The sequence below is a fragment of the Trichoplusia ni genome, chromosome 22, assembly GCF_003590095.1.
Source record: "Trichoplusia ni isolate ovarian cell line Hi5 chromosome 22, tn1, whole genome shotgun sequence".
Taxonomy (NCBI): Eukaryota; Metazoa; Arthropoda; class Insecta; order Lepidoptera; family Noctuidae; genus Trichoplusia; species Trichoplusia ni.
This window is the reverse complement of record NC_039499.1, coordinates 733,343-755,888: the sequence shown is the minus strand read 5'-3', so window position 1 is coordinate 755,888 and position 22,546 is coordinate 733,343. Positions and strand designations below refer to the sequence as shown.

The following is a 22,546-nucleotide window of genomic DNA, read 5'->3' as shown; positions in this document are numbered from 1 at the left end:
AGTACGTAGTAGAAGGGTAAAAAAAAGTTTAACAACTAACGACGAAAGAGGTATTGTTTTTCTTCGCCTTGAGACGTTCTGACCAAGATTCAGATATGATCCGAGTCCCAGTCATTAATATATTACGCCTATTATACTTTATCATTAAACTATCTGTGTTGCCTGTCTAGTCAGTGTGCTTGATTCAGAGTCGTTTCAAAAAATATTTTTCTAATTTGTCCGTTTGTACTTAGGAGGCAATTAATATAAACACACTCACCCGTATACTCATACATTTTGGCGTTCAAATTTGTAGGCAATTTTGGTTAGTTTCGTAAAAAAGACACAGACGGCATTACCTTCACGTCTAGGTCACCTAAAATTTTATAGTTTTGTTTTTTGGCGGGGTTTCATGACTCATAAAACGATTCCATGTTAAAGTCAACTTATACATGATGGTTAAACAAACTAATTGTAATTCTGGAAAGTTGATGTTGTGTTCGTGGGAGCTTAACGCTCGTTGCTAACCGTACCTCAGGTTGATTAATAAATTATTAATGGCCGACAGATTTCCTAATTTACTCGTTACGTATTTTATGTTATGATTCTAAAGATAGACTGATCTTGAAACAGGAAGGTAAAGCTTAGAGTTACGAGTTACAGATTTTTTAGGCTTCCGCAACTAAAGGGTAAAAAGGGACAATTACTAAGTCTCTGCTCTCTGTCCCTCTGTCACCAGGCGGTATATCATGTACCTTGAAAGACAGTTATTATTTTACAGATGATGTATTTCTATTGCCCCTAAATTAGAGGTTTTGTTTGAGGAACTAATTTTGATAAAATTAGATATGGGGTATAAGTCACACTCCAGGGAAGGAAAAACTTATCAACGCTTGTGGAGCCAGGGGGACAGCTTGTTGTAAATGTTTTTAAATAGAATACAGTAAAACGTCATGCATCTAGCTTTCGATACTAAATTGGCTACAAAACTTATTTTATGAGATATTCAATCCAAGAATAATAAAGACACGTATCTTTTTAAGCGCTTAGCGCTACAATACTCGTTTGTGGAAACTTTATGCGATATAACGACTTTCTTGTTAATTTAAATCGTTTAAAAAGCTTTGAATAAATGTGCAGTGCCTGTGTAATCAAAATTGGTCATTTTTTATCGCTGACATTATTATACAATAATTTAGTATGCTGTCACACTTTAATCTAGTGTCCCTGAAAAGCTCATGATGGCTTGGGTCTTATCTGCAATCACATGCATTCAAAACAGTGACAGAACATGTTAAGCCAACACGACGTTTTAATAAAATTAAATTTCATACTTTCATATGGTATATTGTATTTTCTGTCTGTTTATGTCCATAAAACATGTTTTTTATTAAACAGTTTTTCACAGACTGTTTAGTTAAAATCAGTGACTCTATTTGTTTGTTTTCATCTTTAAAACAATATTTTCTATGAAATAGTTTTTCACACTTATGCTAAGTTAAAATCAGTGACTCTACTACAATTTGTTGGTATTTCACATCACACCCAGCCGGGACTAGTTTGCGGATCTCATTTAAATAGTTCACATACGACATAGTACATGTATTATGCTCTATATATTATAACGTCCAACTTTGAATTTAATTACAAGAGATTTCGTTTGTTTGTTTAGGATTTACGCTCATAGGAATTTGTTGAGTAAACATGACTATATTTAGGTATTTACTCTCTTAATTATAATGTTTATTGTTTCTCCCTTTTCCTCAACTTTTTGGAATTTTTCATTAGGAGTTGAGTAGCATCATCAATATAAGATGACAGGGCAGATTGCCCTCAACCTTTTTTGTATTGTTGTTGGCATAACTTCGTAAGTCCTCTCCATTTTACGGATAGACTCTCAAATGAGCGAAATAAACTCTCACTCAACAGAGACAATTGAAAAGTTGGTTATAAAAGCGTATATCATTAAGGTTATACTGGCCCGTCGTTTTACTACCTAATAATGAATATAATAGTTCTTGAAAGTACCGAATAAAATCTCTATGCTTTTACTGCACATAAACATATGCTATAAGCGATTCGTTATTACGTTCTTGATGTTTAATGCTTAACGTAGAGCTGGCACTGGAGGCATGTACAATGGACTGTGAGAGTGGGTAGAGTACCAAGGCTAGTTTTATTTTATTCGGTAGTTAGCAAGAAGACTTAGGGCTTCAGATACGATAAAAAGCATTATTATTGTAGTTGTGGAAGCAAGACAGCGCTCTACATTCAGTAGAGCAGCTTCTCTCTTTCTCAACGCCAATAATCTTGGTTTAAACGGCTGTGGTATTCGCTTTGGCGGCATACGAGGTGCCGCCCTTTGCCACCATTAACCCGCGTCCATTAACTAATGGTTGGCTGTAATGGTGTGTTCAGCAAACACCGTCTTGGCTCGGCTTAACTTAGCATGCATTTAGCTCTTACGTTTCAACTTATGTCTGGCTTTTTTATTAAGATGGAGTACAGTTTTATTTTATAGTCGTAGACTAGCGGTGCGATGGACGGATTTGTATGAAGTAGGTTTGAAGACGAAACAAAGTTCAGCCTTCCAAAGTTATGATACTTTTTGAAATCATAACACTCTAAGATGAAGTAGTACACGACGAATAGAGTATTTAACTAAATCTACTAATATTACATATATTACATATCTTTCATTTTAATAGATCTTAAAACGTAAGGAAGATAGAAAGTATTTAAGTTTGGTAGCGTACTGGTAAGTGACGTCGCACGAGATTTTAAACTACAGTATCCCCTTTATTTCTCTTTTACGAGATAAAAGAAAAATATTTACATTATATTTTAAATCTGTCTCATGGATTAAAATATATTTTTTGTCAAACACCCAATATTGAAACTTTAATCGCCAAACCGTAGAGGTCAAACGTGATGATTTAAATTCAATCCTTCTCCACTAAAGTCTGGTATAAATACATTCAAATAGAACATGCGGTAAGCGTATTATTTAGTACTTGAGAGAAACTTTATAACTTTGTTCTGTACTACGCTAGCTACATCATTCCTGCTACGCTGTAGCGATTGCTGCTACGAAATATTTCATGAATACGTAGCAACTTATTTTATAGAAAGTTTCCTAGAACTTTAGTTCAAGCCAAAACCAAGTACCGCCTTCCTTACAAAATACTTTGAGACAAACTGCTGCACATTTATAATTTGACTGCTTTATATTTTACCTTGAATATTACTTAGCATTAATATGTTGTGAGTAAGAAATGAGCGCAGCGAAAAGCGCAATTCAAGCCGTGTCGTAATTAAAACCGTTTCAGTGGGTGCGATGGATATGAATTGTTAGTAGTAGTTCTTGCGGGGGCTAGTTCCCCCTGCGTCACGCCGCCGCTCCGCGGGCGCACCGCCGGCGCGCCGCTCAGCCCGCACCGTCTCCCATCTACTGTGTCGTCGACTTGGCTTCGTTCCGACCCAAGGACTACTTGAAATGCCCTAGTTTCGGCAAAAAGAGAATTTCACTATTGTGCAGGATTGACAGCTTAATGTAGTGCACATCCGTTTTACTGTGTAAAATTGAGTTTAAATTTAAAGTTTATCACGTTTATATGTTAAGCTAGCTTGTTTTTATTTTTGTATGAAGTGGAAATCAAGTTGTCAGGTTGGCAGTTGGCACGATGTCATTTGTTTGTAGCTGGTGTCGTGTCGGTGTCGCCGTGTCCAGCGCGGCGCGTGATTAATGAACTCGTATTATTCGCACGATAGTGATCAATCAATCACGGCTAACCTGTTGCTATCTCGCACTATTAAATAACTATCATTGTCGTCTTGTTAGTGACTGTCGTTTGCAGGTGTGCTTGAAAGTTACACAATCCATCAGTCAAACGGATGTGTTTTGTCTTCTAAAGTATTTGATGGTTAACGATGACGTGTATTGCTTGTCTGTATGTAACTGTTGTTTTGATAAAATACCAAGTAGCTATGTTGTAAGTATCAATGTTTGATTAGAGTTTGAACTAATCATATAACATAAAAATAACACTCCACTCATCCCGTTTTTTAGGCAGTTGTAAATGGCAAAATCTTGTGCAAATTGTCGTAGACAAATTTAGTCAATCTTTATAACTTGATTACATTTCACACTATCCAGTGCCGTCCAATGACAAACTTTTATAATGCCTAGCAATCGCTCTCTGGACCCTAGTTCCGTCTTATATATGCCGTTGTACCTAAAACATACATCACACCTTTTTTTTGTAAATAACGCACCAGAACGTATGTTCTCTTTCATAACCTCATTGGTTCACGCTACAAGTTAAAAATACACCGTAAGCATACACCCCACAATCGTAAAACTAGTTCTAAAAATCTGACTTTCTTAGCATTCGTTTTACGGAGATTCAATTTTATTTGGCAAAACGATGAAAAATGGCTTACACCGGACCGAGATTGGCACTCTGCCACATTTCTCTGCAACTGTTCCACAAACAATGTAACGCTGAGGTAGTGACCCGTCGCACTGTTCTTCTAAAGTCTGTTTTGATAACAAGTCACAAAGTAATAAATAAACATTTTAATTTTAATTCTCTAATTATTTTCTTACCTTTCTCAAGTAGGACTATTGCAAATGTTGAAGAGAGAAGCCCTCTACAACTTGTATTCACGTTACATTGACTGCAATATTCTTGCTTAAAAAAATAAGTGTTACGCCATATTTTGTTTTCGCTAGACGGATAAATGCTCAGATACACCAACTGGTGAAAAAGCGAGTGGTGTCAGCCTCTTATTGACTAAACCTAAATCAAAATACTAAGTCTCCCATGTAATCGGCACGTGGCAATGTATAGCATGCTAATTTATCACGCAAGTGGTATGCCCCCTCCAGTGAGTGTCTATAAGTTACAGATTAACCATGCAACTATGTTGTCCTCTATCAATAAAACTCGACCTTTCTCAGTTTGTTCAACTTTAGTAACGGTGAATTTAGCTTTAGGTAATGATTTTCATCAGCTCTGGTTTTGAATTATCTGTCAGTTTTATACGAAAAAGTGTTATAACCGTAAAGTAAGTGAATTTAATTGTTACGGGGTTAGAGAGGACAAAAATGTATCTAATTTGAAACATAATAAACAAAATTCTGTATAATTTTCCCGCGTCACGCAACCAGATTGTTACAACTTTATTTATATACCTACGGCATAAAATAATCTTATTATTATGCAAAAGTAAATCATGGGAAATGCAAATGTATGTATGTTGTTACCTTATTAATTGCAAGTAGCGTGCGTGTTCGTAAAGTCACATAAATCGTGAAAAGAAATTGTAAAACTGGAACGGCACGGAGTGTTAGCTTTGCCGCTACGATTTAAAAAAACATGGCGGAAAAGTAGGGTTAGGTAAAACGTTTTACGATTTGTATTTTGAATTTAAACTGCGATAAATTGTTCATTCGTATTCAAACCTTTATTTTCTATTGTTATTCTACTTATTACATGATACTTTAAACTGACTTTCTTTGATTTTTGTTTTTTTTTGTTTTTAAGAACTTTGTCACTGGGCCTACTTAACTTAAAGTCAAGACAGGAAAATAAAAACAATTAATCACAACCTATCGTTATGACTATACAGTATTTTGGCCGCTTCGGAGAACTGCAAAGCCGTTTCGTGAAACCAACATTGCCACCGAAGCTATAGGCATATTTGACTTTGCAGTGAACAATGCAATTTGACATTTAATAGTGACTTTTAACTGTCGGTCGGGAATACGGCGGTAATTCTTTGTCCCTGTTTTATAAATTTTAATGAACAAATGATTTTGATACTATAAAAATCGTGTTTTCAATAATTTCGGTGATTTGTTCATAATACTCTTTTTTTAATCTAACTAATCATGTTAATTTCGCATTAACTCCTTAGTTTTTATGACAGCAACCATGTACACTCCACATACACTATATGAGAGTGCTACAACGTTTATTGCTGTTAGTAAATCACCGTTGCATGTCACGCGAAAGCTCGGCCGACGTCAGATTTCACACACGCCCAGTCCTTGTTACAATCCGATTGTGGAATGCTCCTTTTTTTCTTTTATGCTAACAAAATTCTAGATTATGGAGGAAAGATTGTAAGAGTTTAGTTTTAATAATTATTATGTTCTAAAGACTGAATGTCTATGCACTAGTTCTAGGTATAAAATAAATGCAATGTAGGTATTTATTATTTAGATAGCCTTTGACAAAAGTAACTTCACTGTGTATATGAATGTTGTCGTGCTCGTAAACTTGATGAGTTGGAAATTAGGATGCTGGAAACCTCAATGTCGCAAGTGCTGCTCGCTCTTGACCGGTTTTCTTTAATATACATTGCAATTTTTTTGTTGGTCGACCGAATAAACTGTGACTCGAATTGTAAATGGTAGCGTCGAGAGTCGAGACTCAATGTAGACTGTAGCAAACTCGTTGACTATCCGCAGCGACCGCGCCATTGATGACCACTTTGCACCGCTTTGTTCATACAGACAAAGCTGTCCACACGCTCGTACAACAACAGATCTATTTGTCTGTCCCGACTCCAGACCCTTTCAAATAAACTACGTCCTATGAGAGAACAACACTGACATTCAAAAAGTTAACCAACTTTTCAAGTGTGTTACAAGCAATTACGTAATGTGTTTTTAGTTTATTAGTTCTCAACTTAATAAATCACGTCGCGTCACAGCAGGCTCGGAGCACGTAGGAATTTTTCGTTTAACGAGTTTTGTTACTTTAGTATGTGATTAGGCTACAAACTTCATCAATTTGAACAACAAACGTGGCCCCACAGCTGAGATTCGTGAAATGGAGCGTAAAGTCAACTTTTGTCCCATTTAGTAGTCACTGCGTACTCGGAGTTACTCACAAACTGTCAAACCAAGGGTGCGTGATTGATGTCTGTGGTTAGGTACTGCGTATTTTCGCCTGTTTTGTAAATATGAAAGTCGTAAATACTGCTAAAAATCACGAAACATTTATCTCATCTTAAGTTTTTTTAGTGTCAGCCAGAAGATTATAGTTTAATTTTGTAAACTTAATTTAGGCTAGTAGCAGCGGGCTCCGCTGTCAGTGCGTTCGTCCGTCCGTCCGTCAAAAAGCGGTAAATTTCCCCACATTATGTAGGTACTTATGATTTTTATAAAACTTGTTACAGAGCAAGCTGCATTCTCAAAAGAGATCGATTCATCGATTTTTTTAAGAACGCTTTATACTTACAGTATTACGTATTTATAGGTACCTACGGCTTTATGCATATTTATTGGTATCACGCGACTAGTTTCAAAATGAACTCGACTCCTTAATCAATAGCTAAATTAGCAGTAGATTTGCGGGAGAGCGTGTTACTGTACATAGTCGTGCGATCTTGATTAATACAAATAACTAAATGGTTACAAGTTTCGAATCCACCTCACAAAGATATTAAAAAGGCTATAATTTTGCGTCGATAACCTACCTGATAATCGCAACCTAGAGCTAGTGTATAAGCGAGGATAAACGATGACAATATCGTGAATCACAGTATCTCACAGTGTCAGTAATGTTCAGCCAGGCGGCCCAGCTTTACCTGGCTACCTCGTTACCATAAATGATTTTAATTTCACGTCTAAGTACCCAATTATCATTTCCATTACCCGCCACACAAATTTCAAAGGGAACTTCGTTTCGTTTGGATTCTCACTAAAATTGATAGGTAATGTTATTTACAGACCATTTTCTATGTTATATAAGTATATAGGGAGAATGTTTGTTTGTTTGCGTTCTCTTAACTTTAAATAAACAAGGATTTTTTTTAATAGTTTGTAATTCATGAATAATCTTTTTCTTTCCTGTCTTTTTCGGTCTTTCGATTTCTCTTCTGGCACTTCTTTCGTTTTTTTTCTGCGTCCTGTTATTGCGTCGTTAGTTTGATTAATTACGTACGTAGCTAATGTACTTCTTACATGTTTAATTAACCCAAAAAAAAACATCAATAAATTACGCTTATCATTTAGTGAGCAAGTTTATGATATCTACTACATATTAATCCTAGAAAAAAAGTGTTTGTATGTATGTATATACTCTTATTTTATAAGTTTCGGAAAAATAAATAGTTGAATACCAAACAGCTAAACAGGGACGCATAAAAACAATTGCCGAGAAAAACCGTAGAATTTAATTAGTTAATGATATCACTCTGCATCAGGCCTGCGTTACAGCGATATATTGGCCTGCCGGCTTACACACCACTATGTAAATAGCTATCAACTAGTTAATGCGTAACTACTAGCTGCTAGCTTAAACAATTTATTTATACGATTAAGTATACATTCATAGAACAACAGACGTGTTTATGACATTATTTTCTTTGTTAACCTAGAAGTGAAAAGTCCATTAATTTGCCTTAGAGAAAGATATTTCATTCCGTCTTTTTAAGTTATACAAATAATATCTTTAAATGTTTCTGATATTTGCAATCCATTTGTGCAGTAAATAACTTCATATACCTAACCATTTAAAATAGTCTTGAAAGTTAAGGGAATATAACAGGAAAATCTGTACACTGTACCTATAATATTTGTCGCTAGACCCGACATTTCCATTCAGTTTGCTTTGAGCCCGAACGGCGACGAGTACACTTTCATGTAAAATAATGGACGTCTGGTGTTTGTGCGATGATACGACACAATCCCGGCTCTATGGCTGTGTTTACAAGACCCATACAGACCCTTACTACTACCACTATAACTAAGTCTGTTGACGTGAAAGCGGGACAACGCTCTATAAGTTGAAGATCGGTCTCTCTCTTACATATAGGTAACAGTGTTACTTTAGCGATTGGTGGTAGGTGTTTTGAATATATTTCGTCGCAAAATCTTCAATATAACCAGCAATAAGGTCTCGTATCTTAGTTTGTTCTGTCCGGCAAACGCTGATTCATGGAATCTCCTTATATTGTCAACATAATCAATATTTATAAGCAGACTTGCTGAACGTCAGATTATTAAGTTACTTAGGATTTAGTGACAATAAACTTATATACGAATTTTGTATCTGTGTACGTTTTATTGGGTAACTAAACAGCGTAGGGCAAAAAACTCAAAATTAATCTCTAAACGTAAAAATGTCCGTCTAATTGTTAAAATACGTGTTTAATATTTTCATTATTAGAGCGGCCGTCTGAACTTAAAATACTTTTAAAACCCAGGCAAAGTTCTTATTGCGTATTCCGCTGCTTACGTCTCTATTTAAAAGTAAGCGCCCACATGAGACTAAACTGACCGCCTCCTTGATCACCGTGCTGGTCTTGGAGGGATTAGACAGATTTGTCTATGAGACGATTTGCCCCAAGTGCGTATTTGTATGTATATGGCACGCAAATTCCTTCAGTAATGAACGCGTGAATTGCTTGGACGTCCGTGGATGCATGTTCTGTACTTACATTGGACAATGCGTTTATACAAACGGAGATACTTACAAGCAACTTTACAACACGAATTCTCGAACTACGCAGTGTGGTGCGTTGCTGTTTACTAATTGCCGGATGCTATACAAAACCCATTTGTTACTACGTTGGCGTGTTAATGTAGGTTTGATGTCAGCTACCAAACCGCGATAGCAAGAGAAAATCCCAATAATCCTAGTTTAGATAAAAAACGAGTATTACAATCAGTACGGGTTTATCTCTCTTATCATCTGATCGTTAACTCGAGTGGGTAAGCTATAAAATATTTTCCGTTGTGTAATAAATATCGAATACAATGTCATAAGGTCATAACTATAGCGGTAACTGTTATGGTATCACTCTCGCTTATTTGATGTCGGACGGTACGGTTATTTGGCTGATAAGTTAAATATACTTATATCCCGTATAATGACAGTGGCAAACTTTACTGTCTACCTCAGGTTTTAAGTTATTATTCTATGCGACTTAAAAAACAGCACTAGAAATCTGCCTGAAAAAGAATTATTCAAAATTTACCACTCATTACTATTTCTCATTCACTTAGTTGTTTTATAAGCACCTTTGATGTTCCTGCTGGACATTCTTAATGAGCCTATATTACTCTAAGGCCCTTTGTACATGTGGCTACGCTAGTCTCCAATACCCAAAAACTTTAATTTCCTACGATTACTAGGAAACTAGACTAGGCAATATTTTTAAAGGGGTAACGCTATTGAAACACTTGTACTGAATTTGAATCTGTTGAAATTGGAACTTGTCAATATATACAAAGAAAAGTAGGGACGAGACAATGAGTCCAGCTGTTACGCAAATACAACCAGATAGAGTACTGAACTGAAATGTCACTTGTCGAAATATAATGACACTTTTGCCCGCGACTACGTGACACGCGTCCGCGTGGTTAAAAGATATAATATAGGAATTTATGAACGGAAACCCCCGAAGATGAATAATTTTCCCTGTTTTTTCCACATTTTCCATTATCTTCGCTCCTATTAGTCGCAGCGTGATGGTATATAGTCTAAAACCTTCCTCGATGAATGGTCTATTCAACACAAAACACACAATTTTCAATTTGAACCAGTAGTTTCTGAGATTAGCGCGTGCTAACAAACAAACTCTTCAGCTTTATATATTAGTATAGATTTCTATACGTTTGATTTCACTATTCGCTTTCTTTATTATGCAAACTACTGCACTACGCTACTGGCGATGTTGCATTTTCTAGCATCTCTAAATGAGTTAGTATTACTGTAGGTCGCTTGTTCTTGTAACTTGTAGCTTCATGTACAAAGTCTATCGCTTTTATCTCTCATTTATTTTTGCACTTAGTTAAGGGAGCAGATAGTGCTTTAATAAACTTATTTCTACGATGTTTTCACGGAAGTTCGCGGTAAAATACTTATTGGACACTTAATAAATGGCTTTGTTTTCGTATTTAAGGAACTGGAAGGGTATTATCTATTATTGCGCATGCAATGTGATAAATATTATACACTTAATAGACCTTAGAAAGTAAGTATATTGTTCTTTAATATTTAAAAGACGATGTTTATTGTAAGAGCCGTGTTGTTTGAAAACTTTATTTTTAGTTTTAAACTAAATAAAAAAAATATAACTTATGTGAGGCGGATTGACAATTATTCTTTATCAAACTAATTTACTCACGCGTATTTATAGAAAAAGCTCAACCAATTTTTAGAAAAAGCCGGAGTCCTTTATCTTGTCGATAACAAGGCCCCAATTCTGCTATTTATAATGGCCGATGAATTAATGGTAATTGGCTTAATATGACACTTTTCGTATACTCTTAAGCATTTCTCCTACACGAAAATTGGAAATTCAGTATGGGACAGCACACTCAAGATCAACACCATGAATTTTCAATAATTTTGTTGACAGAATGCTTAAGAGAATAGGAATAATTTCAAATTTAATACAATTGCCATTCATTCATCGGCCATTGTAAATAGCAGAATCGGGGCCCAGCTCGGCTATAATGGACGCGCTATGCCGATAAATACGCGTGAGTTAACCGCTAGAATAGGATAGGATAGGATTCTTTATTTTACACAAAGAAGGACATCGGTGAAACGTTATTATATATCACTTTAACTATTATATAAACATATTAATATTCGTATAGAGGGGTCTATTAAAAACCCATATTACATTTTTTATAAACCATCAATATTATTTTCAGTCGTTGTTTATGTTACGCAGAATTGACCAAACCATTTCCTTAGCGCTCTTTGGGAATAGGACCTTGGTTGCAACACCCATACATAATTATTGTTGTTTTGTTTATGTCGAATCATATTGAACTACAGACACACAACATTGGAAGAATGTTCATTAACACATACCTTTCGGCATGCAACACTCGTTGCTTAAAATTAAATTCCAATCCAATACTGAATATGAAATACTTATCTCATTTCAGAATTGATAGCCTTCAGAAACATTGTCGATATTAAATAGTACCGACCAATTGAACATTAACAAACAATTTAAAACAATTTACGTCTATTGAACGAAACTAATTGAATTACTGATCGGGAGTTTATTGAATTTCCTATACATTGTATGGACAGTTTGAATAATAAGTTGTAAAATTCAATTAAGTTTACTTAAATGAACGGAACAATGGAAGTTAACCGTGACGTCACGACTGTGACGTAGAAACCGGTTGAACATTGTTTACGGTCAAAGTTCGCTCGACTGAACTTGTAACAGATTTATGGTAATCAGACATTTCCGATGTCAGTTTTAGAGATTTAGTTTTAGGTTAAAGTAAGGGCGATACACGAACAGACAGACAACATTAATTTAGTTGAATCTATTCGTTGGGATTATAGGCGTACAAAGGATCAGCTTTATAGTCCACCCGGCTTTAGGCATTAATGAATACTAATTCTCTAACGACTGGTACGGTTGAATCTAGTCCTGGCATAATCGCTGGGCGGATTTTAAGGGGCCTACCACCGTATCTTGAAGCAAGAGTATTGCTGTTGCGATAAAGAGACGCCGCTCTACCTTGTAGTGTTCTCTCTCGCTCTCAAATCGGCAGCTGTCACATTTTAAGTGGTATTGTATGCCTGCTCTAAGCTACTCCGATGCACTTGTTACGGTTTGATGGTTGTCGTTGTCAGAGATGGAATATAGTAGTCAGTTGTCAGAATAGATTCTCAACTTACATATATTGTAGATATTGAACGTGTTTGTGGTTGAACTGAACTCTGTAAGTATTGCTTTACATCATAAGAATCTATGCTAATATATAAAGCTGAAGAGTTTGTTTGTTTGTTTGAACGAGCTAATCTCAGGGTAAACCTGTACTGGTTTAAATTGAAAAATTCTTCTTGTGTTGAATAGACCATTCATCGAGGAAGGCTTTAGGCTATAAACCATCACGCTGTGACTAATAGGAGCGAAGATACAATGGAAAATCTGAAAGAACAGGGCAAGTATAAATCATCTATACTAATCTATATACTAATATATAAAGCTAAAGAGTTTGTTTGTTTGTTTGTTTGAACGCGCTAATCTCAGGAACTACTGGTCCAAATTGAAAAAATATTTTTGTGCTGAATAGACCATTAATCGAGGAAGGCTTTAGGCTATAAACCATCACGCTGCGACTAATAGGAGCGAAGATACAATGGAAAATGTGAAAGAACAGGGCATGTATAAATCATAACTTATATGTATCTTCTACCCACGGGGACGAAGTCGCGGGCAACAGCTAGTAATGAATAATAACTATTAACCCTTTTTGTTATAGAGGAAATAGGTAACTGTCTACTTGTCTCTTATACATACGTTTTATAAATCCGTTTAGTTCGATAAATTTAAAAGTAGAACAATGGGTGAGTAGGCAGTATAAGCACAGTTTTCTACGGCAAACATAATAATTTTCTCAGATTTATCGAACACCATAAAAACGACAGTTGGCAGGAGTTTCATCAGAACGAGTTACATTGTACAAACAACAAAAACGAGGAAAAATATAGAACGTAATGGAAGAATCGCGTTAATTGTGTCATATAAAAATATGGCATCCAACTTATCTTCTTAGCAATAATAATAAAATTATTAACGTCCAAATACTGTACTAACAGGGTTTCTAACGGCACATTAAAGGTATAGAGATATTTCCATCGTTAAACGCCGGTTGGAAAGTTTACGGTCAATATAAGAGCGAGTTTATGGAAAATACTATACCTCTAAGCAATTCTAAGCATTTTTCTATTGAATATAAAACGATGAACATTTTATGTTGGCCCTTTGCATAAATACGTCATCCACGCATAGATAACAAGTTAATGTTGATTAAATATTATTTATTTGAATGTTTTGAATGGTTGCTTTTATTGTTATTTATTTTTATCTCTGAGTGCTTAATACTTATGGAAGATTTCAACCCTATGGTTCAACCTAGTTTGTGATTGGTAAATAAAACGTGTAACATCCAAACACAGCGATCGACAGGTGATTAACTAATTTCGAAGTTGAACACATGCCATGATCAGCAATATATGTGTAACAAAATATTGTTGTATTAAAAGCTCTTACCCTCCTTTAAACGAATTAGTTTACTAAAATGGCACGTCAATTTACATGAAACGCCCGTAATAGGGTACGAGTACCTATTATCGTCTTATACAGTGACTGAGTGAGTAATTATCATTGATAATCCATTAATTGTGATTAAGTGGCCATTAGCGCCCGAAAATACCGTCGTAGTAAGTCTTTTATAACTGTACCACAGCTGAACCTTAGTTTTGCAATTGTGGAAGCGAGATGGCGCTGTACGCTGAGTGCTAGCGCCATCTTGTGTCTCGCTTATGTAATGAAAACAGTCTATTGTGAAAAGCGGTTGTATACCTCCAGCACTGGTTGGTACTACATAAACTCACTTTTTGATGAAGGGCCATAACTCAGATTTAATGTTAGCGATATTAACGAACTTTTGGCAGTTAAATAATATAAATGTTATGCCAATCTACTTTATTCTGAAATATCATTTTAATGTTCAGTTTGAATTATTACAAAATTATTGATGAAGATGTAAAATCCAAATAATGATCAAATTAGTTCTTCAACTTTCAAGTTTACTTTTTTGCTTTGTCATTAAACTTTTTTTGCATTTTTTGGTCTCAGTCAATATTGTGATAAGTTTTCATTGTTAGCTTAAGTTCAATTTACTTGAAACGTGACTTAACTACAGGTTTTGTAAAAAATGCCTACCTCATTACGAATAGTCCTCATTTGCAAGATACTCCAGACAGATATTTTTATATCATTTTACTTTGTCGTACTAATTCCAACTAAGCACTGAATTCAGGCATAACAAATGAAACAACTCCATAAAGAGAATTTGTGATTTATTTACTAGACAGGTTTTCGTATTCACATTCATCACGTACAAAAAATAAAGGGGTGTAAATATATCTCTGAAAATGTAACAAGGTAACATAAGTATGTTTCGAACTAGACGAGGTCAGTCGGGTAGGGGCGAGGGGCGAGGGACGCGGGGCGTGGGGCGAGTGGGGGAGGGGAGGCTATGGAGGGGCGCGGCGCCGGCGTGCGCGCCGCCCGCACAGCAGCCGCTGGAACGCGTGCCGGAACTCTGGGCTGAACACCGTGTAGATGACCGGGTTCAGCGTCGAGTTGAAGTAGCCCAGCCACAGCGACAGCGACGTCAGCACGGGACTCACTTCACAGTCGCACGTCGGCACCAGAATAGCTAACACGAAGAAGGGAAGCCAGCACGCTACGAACGCGCCGGTTATTATTGCCAATGTTTTCGCTGCTTTCCTCTCGCGTTTGGAATCAGCGGCTTCCTTTGGTTTGCGCCGCACTAACGTCGGATAGTAGGCGGCGGCTACGGCACCGTAGCCCGTCGTAGGTGGGTCCGCCTCGAGGCCGTTGGCGCATGACTGTTTTTCGGGACTCGTATTATTCGAAGATACATTTGTGAAACCCGTAGTAGTCGTTTCAGATATAGTCGGCAGAGGGCGTCCGATAACCGCTACGACTGCAGCTGCGATGCCCCCGCTGCCACCAGCAGCTACGAGCGCACCGCCGGCTGGCACGGGAGGAGGTCCCACGCCACCGCGGGCTGTTGCGCCTCGCCGCCGACGTATTCTTTTTCTTGCAGTTTGATATATTCGCCAGTATAGTATTAATATAACAAGAACTGGCACGTAGAACGATGACGCCGTAGCGAAAATTTGGTAACCTACATCTTGGCTGACAACGCAGCGTAGGTCTTCAGAGACTCTTCGGTCCCAGTCGGGATCCTTCCATCCCAAGAGAGGTGCGATACACACCAAAAAGCTTACGATCCACACGCACGCAATCATCAAGCCGACTCGGCGAGCGGTTCTAGCGTGGATGTAATCAATATTTGTCACAGCCCAATACCTGGAAACAAAGTTTTTCATTAGTTGAAGATCGAATGACATAAAACTGCCGTGACGTTAGCGTCAAATATTCTAGATGCTTACCTATCCAGTGCAATAGCAACAAGATGCAGAATAGACGCGGTGCAGCACAGCACGTCACCGGAGGTCCACATGTCGCACAGCTCGGGGCCCAGCGTCCAGCGCTGCGCCACCTCGTACACGGCGCCCAGCGGCATCACCAGGCACGCCACCAGCAGGTCCGCCACCGCCAGCGACAGGATCAACTGGTTCGCAGCACTGCGCAAGTGGCGCTCCAACAGTATCGCTGCTATCACGAACACATTTCCTTAAACAAAAATGAATCATTAATAAAAACCGGTCAAGTGCGAATCAGATTTACAACACTGAGTCTTCCGCAAAAAAACGTTAATGACCATCTAGCTACTACGGTTCATAAGAAATAGGATGGTAAAAGAAAGCCATTGTAATGAGCGTCTAGTTTTTATCCTATAGGACGAAAGGGAACCCTGAAATCCGGTACTAAAAACTGCATGATAAATGTCTACAAGTTTTAATATTGACCAGATAAGTCACGTTCAAAAACAGTTCATATTTGTAAATAATGTCTCTTCCCAACTGAACGGTTTGATAAATAAACGCTATTATCGTTACAATTTCGAACTCCATTTATGTGTTTTCCAATGAAAACCCATTAATATTAAAGTTCAGAAATATCACTGCTATGAATGATTCGAAAGCGTTCTGTACAGCGAACAAGGCCAATAGAATCGAACATCGAAATGGAGTTTCCAGAGATAGTATGTCGAGGTTTGGATGTGACCTGCATCGGCGATACGTAGCTGATGGAAACATGAAACATACGTATATTACTGAACCTTCTATATTGTGTAAGCCATCAACTTGTTAGTATCCACAACATCTACTCCGTTATTATTTATTTACTTTGTAAAAGCTTACAATATCGTCCCATTTACATGAGAACCTTGATATTTAAAAGGTTTGATTATGTTGATAACGACAAGCATTTGACAGTTATTACTGATGCTTGTAAGCATGAATGCAGATTATCACGATTTCATAAAAGATTCTCAGAGATAATAAATTCAATTCAATAATAGCGTTAGATCAATGTTTGCTGTGTCACGGGCGCTAAACAGCTACTTGATATCAATTGGTACGAGTGTATAATTACCGACGACGGTGGCGAGAATCAGTAGTCCGAGTACAACGGCCTTGGCGGCGGCTCGGACGAGCGCAGACGGGGAGTCGAAGGGCGCGGCAGCCCACCAGGTGGCGTTGGGCACCACGGTGGCATTCCAAACGGCGGGGTCCCACTCCGTGGCGTTCCAGCTCGAGTTCTGCAGCGGCAGGCGCAGGTACAGCGCCTCCCATTCCAACAGTTCGTCGCGGCCGTCCGCGCCCTCCATGCCCTCTCACCGAGACTCCACGTCACATACTGCATAAAGACAGCTATGTCAATACACCGACCATGCATAATTAAAGAATAGATGGCCCTCAAGAAATGTTCTTGAACATACATGTTTATAACACTTTAAGTTTATGGAGATTGGTTTAAAGTATATGAACTGACTTTAATGTGAGTAAGTAAATATTGCTGCATGTGGATTCCGAACCACTAACGGGACATCAATCATGTTCGATATTTTTACCATTTTATGAGCAATAGAGTACTCTAAGTTTGTAGCGAATAAATGCAAGTCATTTTTGTAAATAAGACATTTGGTATACAACCGCAGCCTTCTTTGTAACTACATTTAGTAACCAAACAGCATGACAACGTCAAAATCTAAATGATTTTGCATAAGTAACGCTGATAGCGGCGGTCGGCACTCGACTACGTGCCCTACATAACTCCACCCCATCCCTAACTTTCAATAATTAAATGACAACGCGACGGCTCCCATTTGAATGCAATCGGAATACGCGGAATCATTAGCATCTATTGTGGTTGCTCGATACTTACTGTTTGCGTTGTATTTTCGCAAGAAACAGCTCAGAGCTCGGTCCACCATTGTTAATTGTAATTTATTGCTTTTGTTCCAATCTGTAAAAGAAAAATATTGGTTTAGTGTTGTTGATTCATTAGCTGTCTTGTTGGGGTTAGAAATAAACACAGGATACGTTTTTAGATTCTTAACTAGAGATCCTTGTTTATTGAGACCTGAAACTTTGATCTACAACTACGAATATTTTCGTACCACTATATGAAAATTTTTCCAGTATTCCCTGCAGTGCCAATTGCACTGTTATTCATATCGAGGTCGCGTCCACTCTCACATTACGATAAAATTGCATCATATTTCACGTTCTATTCTAACTCAACGAATATTCATGAAAACTGCAATATACTCGAGTCGAAACAAAAGTGTCGTTTCGTTATCAACTGTGAATATTCCCTCCGTTAACGACACTCGGCAGTAATAAATTCTTTTGATGACGTTCGGGTACCCGATTCAAAGTGACCGTGCAAAGAAATGTATGAATTACTTATTTTTACGATTTCATGATTAAAGATTTATACGTAAATGGATCAACAGGCGAGGGGTGTGGGGAGGGGGGGTTGAGGGGTGAGAGGTCGTCGCCGCTTCACGAACTTTTAACTTTCCATGTTTTTGACTTTACTTAATAATGTTATTTACGTGCTACGTGTTGGACAAAAATCTGTATGTTGTAATCATCTTCAAATAATGGATTTTATTACTTGAAATGTGGTGTTAAAATGAATGTATAATTTAAACACGAAATATTATTTTTTATTTAAAACGATTAGTTTTGTATTGACTTAACGCACGAGTATTTCTTTGAGTCAGAAGTCTAGCCCAGTACATTTTATTTTCTTTGTAGTTATTGCTGCACTTTTCGTACGTTGATGCCAAAAAAAATCACTTGACTTTTTAACTAGGTTATTTTTCTATATAAACTGTTTAAATAAGAAATTATAACTAATCAATAAAACAGTCAAACAAACAGTGTCAACAAAACTTAAATCCAATTTCATCGTCCTTCAATACAACTTCCCGTACTCCTAACTAACCTCCTTACACAAGGGAATAAAACACTAATAAACAGGTACTATATTGAGATGTTTAAACGGTACACGTGCAGATGTGATCCTAAGATACCAGCTTCCTGTAATACGCTTCGTATAATTGGCTGAAGTTAAACGCTTCCTGATAAGGTACTCGTTCGGAACTGTCGCTGTAATAAAATCTTATGATATTAAGTAACTTTGGACGATATCTACAAGGAGTTATGGATAAGCAGTAAAAGTTGTTTGAATTACTATTTTCAAGTGTTTTTAGGATTCCGTACGCTAAGGGAAAATACGGAAATTACTGGGGAACCGATGCTTATGCGTCTACCCGACTGTTCGTTGGCTTGTCCGTCTGTCACAAGGCTGTGCCTATCTCATAAACGTGATAGTTAGACAGTTGGAATTTAACAGATGATGTGTTTCTATTGCTGCAAAAATGTCGCTTGTTATGGTCATAAATTTATTGATGGGTGGCGATTTATTAGCGGGTTTTATATATAGATCTAGTGATGATGTCAATAGTTCTTTTCTAAATGCTTATACATGGCTAAAATACTTGTATAGTCTGTTTTAGAAACTGATCATTATAGCTTAACTTCGAAATGAACGAAGAATTTTAAAACCATTTTAGTAGTTATGTAACGTGTAGCGAACAAACAAACTCACATTCGCATTCGACTGGTAGTAAAATCCTCACAACATAAGCATTTACAATGAAACCTACATAATTTGTAGCACGAAATTAATAAAAAGGCTAACACACAGAATTAAACAAAAATATATTTATACGCATCAATATAAAAAAAATGCATAAAATGTTATAGTGTGATTTATACTGTTATTCTTTCAAACAATTAAATCACATTAATAAAACAATGATTGCACGTTGGACAATGGATTCAATTATGCATAAAAAACTGTGAAGTTAAAAGGCTTATTAATGTTTAATTTGCATTCAATTCCCTTCATAATTGCAGTAAATATTGTGTCATTGTGTGCTATGTGTGCTGACAAGATAATTTCTGTACTCATGTCTTTAAAAATGTTTTAGGTATATGTACGTATATTAAATATTTGTTATTTATTTATACTGCTGTGTTTTGTGAATCTGAACCTGGGCGCTATTCTTACTAAAATATCGTGAAGATCGGTCCACACTTTTAGGAGGAGTTTAGAGGAATACATACAAATGCACTGTGAAATTATTTATAATCAGTAATTGTCTTGTAATGAGGTTTGATATGAAGTCATCACTTTTTTCTATATTGACTGTCTCAAGAGAACCACCATGACATAAAGTAAGACTGTACATGTCAAATGTAACAATCCTTCTAGCTTTAAAAGATAGTGGTAGACCCAAAGATTTTAGCCAGAATATTAGTTTCTTTTATTGTTTTTGTATATAATCAAAATGCGTATTTGATTCTCGAGGCATTTTCTACCAATGAATCACGGGGTATGCAGGTAAATCAGACAATTATGTGCGATATGGAAATCTTGTCCTTTTTCTAATACTTTATTGGTAGGAAGACAATAGCATTGTAGACTTGTCGGCCCACCTACTTCGTCTAATGACTTTTATATATTTTCTTATTATACGATTGACTTAAATAGTCCTTGTATATAGTTCTATTGTTCTTCTAAGTACTAAGCATATAATAATTATTGTGTCACTCTATAAATGATGCTAATAGATTTATTCTACTTCAGATGGCTATAATAGGTGATGGTTATAATATATTATCGTTTAGATGAAACCTGTTTAAGAAATGTAATGTAATATTTTAGTCCGAAAACGTTTCTTTTTCTTTTCGTATAACTAATCGCGGCATCATACGGTAATCAGCCGGGATTGCTTTTTGGGGAAAACACCTGGTGCTTTTGTGCTGTTTGTAACCTCCTTTTAGCAAAAAAAAACATTTAGGAATGATTTTTATTTGTTTTTTGAACAGTGTCATAATTCGATATTACATAACACCTTTATTATGTTGGTAGAACAATTAAATTATTTATTTCAATGTTTAATGCTTTCTATTTATGAAAAGGAAAATATTATAATGAAAGAGTTTGATAATTAAAATATGTCTATTATGTAGTTGTTGCCTGTTTTTAATGTAAAATTTACTGAAAGAAATTAATTATATTGAAAATGATTTTATTTGTGAAGTAGCATAAAAGCTGTCGAAGTCACGGTACCAAAAGTTCTACTGTTGAATGAATAGCAAAAATACACGTATTGTTGAACAAAAAAACTGTTGTGCGGACGCTCATTAAAAAATTCTGCCATGACTAATAAAAAGTACCATTGTAATATTCTCACAAGAATATAATTTCTGAAAAGTTTGCAAAGAGATGCTTTCCATTCATTTGACATTTTATTAAAAAAAATATCATCAATAAATTCCAATTACGGTGTCTACCAATTATTACATTAAATAAAATGCAAATATAACACAAAGGTTTTAAGAAAGTTTATACGAAATAAAATATTTTCATAAAACAAAGCATTGTAAATTTTTTATCATCATCATAATCATTGGCATTCTAACAAGTGACAGATAGTTACCCAGTGCTGCTTATCTACCTCCAATTTTCTCGGTTTATATTATCTGTGAATCTCTTATCCGGATAAGTACCAGTAATCAATTGCAAATGTAACTCGTTTGATCTGCCCGCCTTTTACTCATTTATCTATTTAATAATATCATGACCGTTAATATAATCTATCGTTATCGAAAAGTTTTTGCGCATCACTATCTCAAACCGTTGGTATCATAACAATATAAATAACACTAGAGATACATTTTTATCTACACTTTTCCTTTTTATAAATACTTGGTAAATCTCTTAGAGTAAAATGCTTCGTACGTGAAAAAGAGACGACGCTCTACGCGGTTAAAAACACTCTCTCTTTTCCGCAGTAAGGAATGAATTTAATCCCCGTGTCGCTGGAGTTTTCACCAGCATTCAGGTCACATGCAAAAAGATATCGAAACTTAGGACATGCATTCGTGGTTTACACAAACACTTGTCCGGCCCCACTATGCAGTGGTAGAACCCGCGATACGTCGTGAATTGCCGGTTTAGTGAGTTGGCCAAATCACTTGTCTATCCGTGTCTATCGTACGTAGTGTTGCAGAGGTCGACGTCCCAAGAATACAAGTACTTAGTGCAGGATAAGGTGTCGAAAAAAATGAGCATCAGAGTTAAACAAAACAGTAAACAGTCTTACTGCCGCATACAACATACCTTTAAAAGCGATCTGAAAGCATTATGTGTGACATTACTGTCTCTATCAAGCATAATGTGGCAACAAACCATTCATACCTCATTTGAATGCACAGTATAATGCCAACAGAACTAGTTCACTCGTGGACATCAATTTGTAATAACGGCAAATTGCTCGTTAAGTCCTTGTATCAGAAATGCATAAACTATTGCTAAGACTAGAGTGTATTCTAGTAATTATACTATAACTCGATTACCTTATCTTGATTAAAACCTTTAATTATGTTATTATAGGCTAAATGTAGTATCTAATTACCGATCTTTTATGTAATACTCGAGCTAAAAATAGCCACTACGGTATTATAAGATATTC

General features: G+C 36.4%; 1 protein-coding gene across 1 annotated transcript in view; it reads right to left on the bottom strand.

Annotated features, from left to right (window-relative positions):
- Nucleotides 1-14,829: 14,829 nt before the first annotated feature.
- LOC113504492 (5-hydroxytryptamine receptor) overlaps nt 14,830-22,546 on the bottom strand; it is a 45,798-nt gene continuing 38,081 nt past the window's right edge. Inside the window, exons 2-5 of the mRNA XM_026886808.1 lie at nt 17,875-17,955; nt 17,083-17,346; nt 15,972-16,215; nt 14,830-15,888 (exon numbers count right to left, since the gene is read on the bottom strand). Coding sequence (XP_026742609.1) covers nt 15,024-15,888; nt 15,972-16,215; nt 17,083-17,317 — 1,344 coding nt within the window. The 5' untranslated portion in view covers nt 17,318-17,346; nt 17,875-17,955 and the 3' untranslated portion in view covers nt 14,830-15,023. The remainder of the gene's footprint in view (nt 15,889-15,971; nt 16,216-17,082; nt 17,347-17,874; nt 17,956-22,546) is intronic.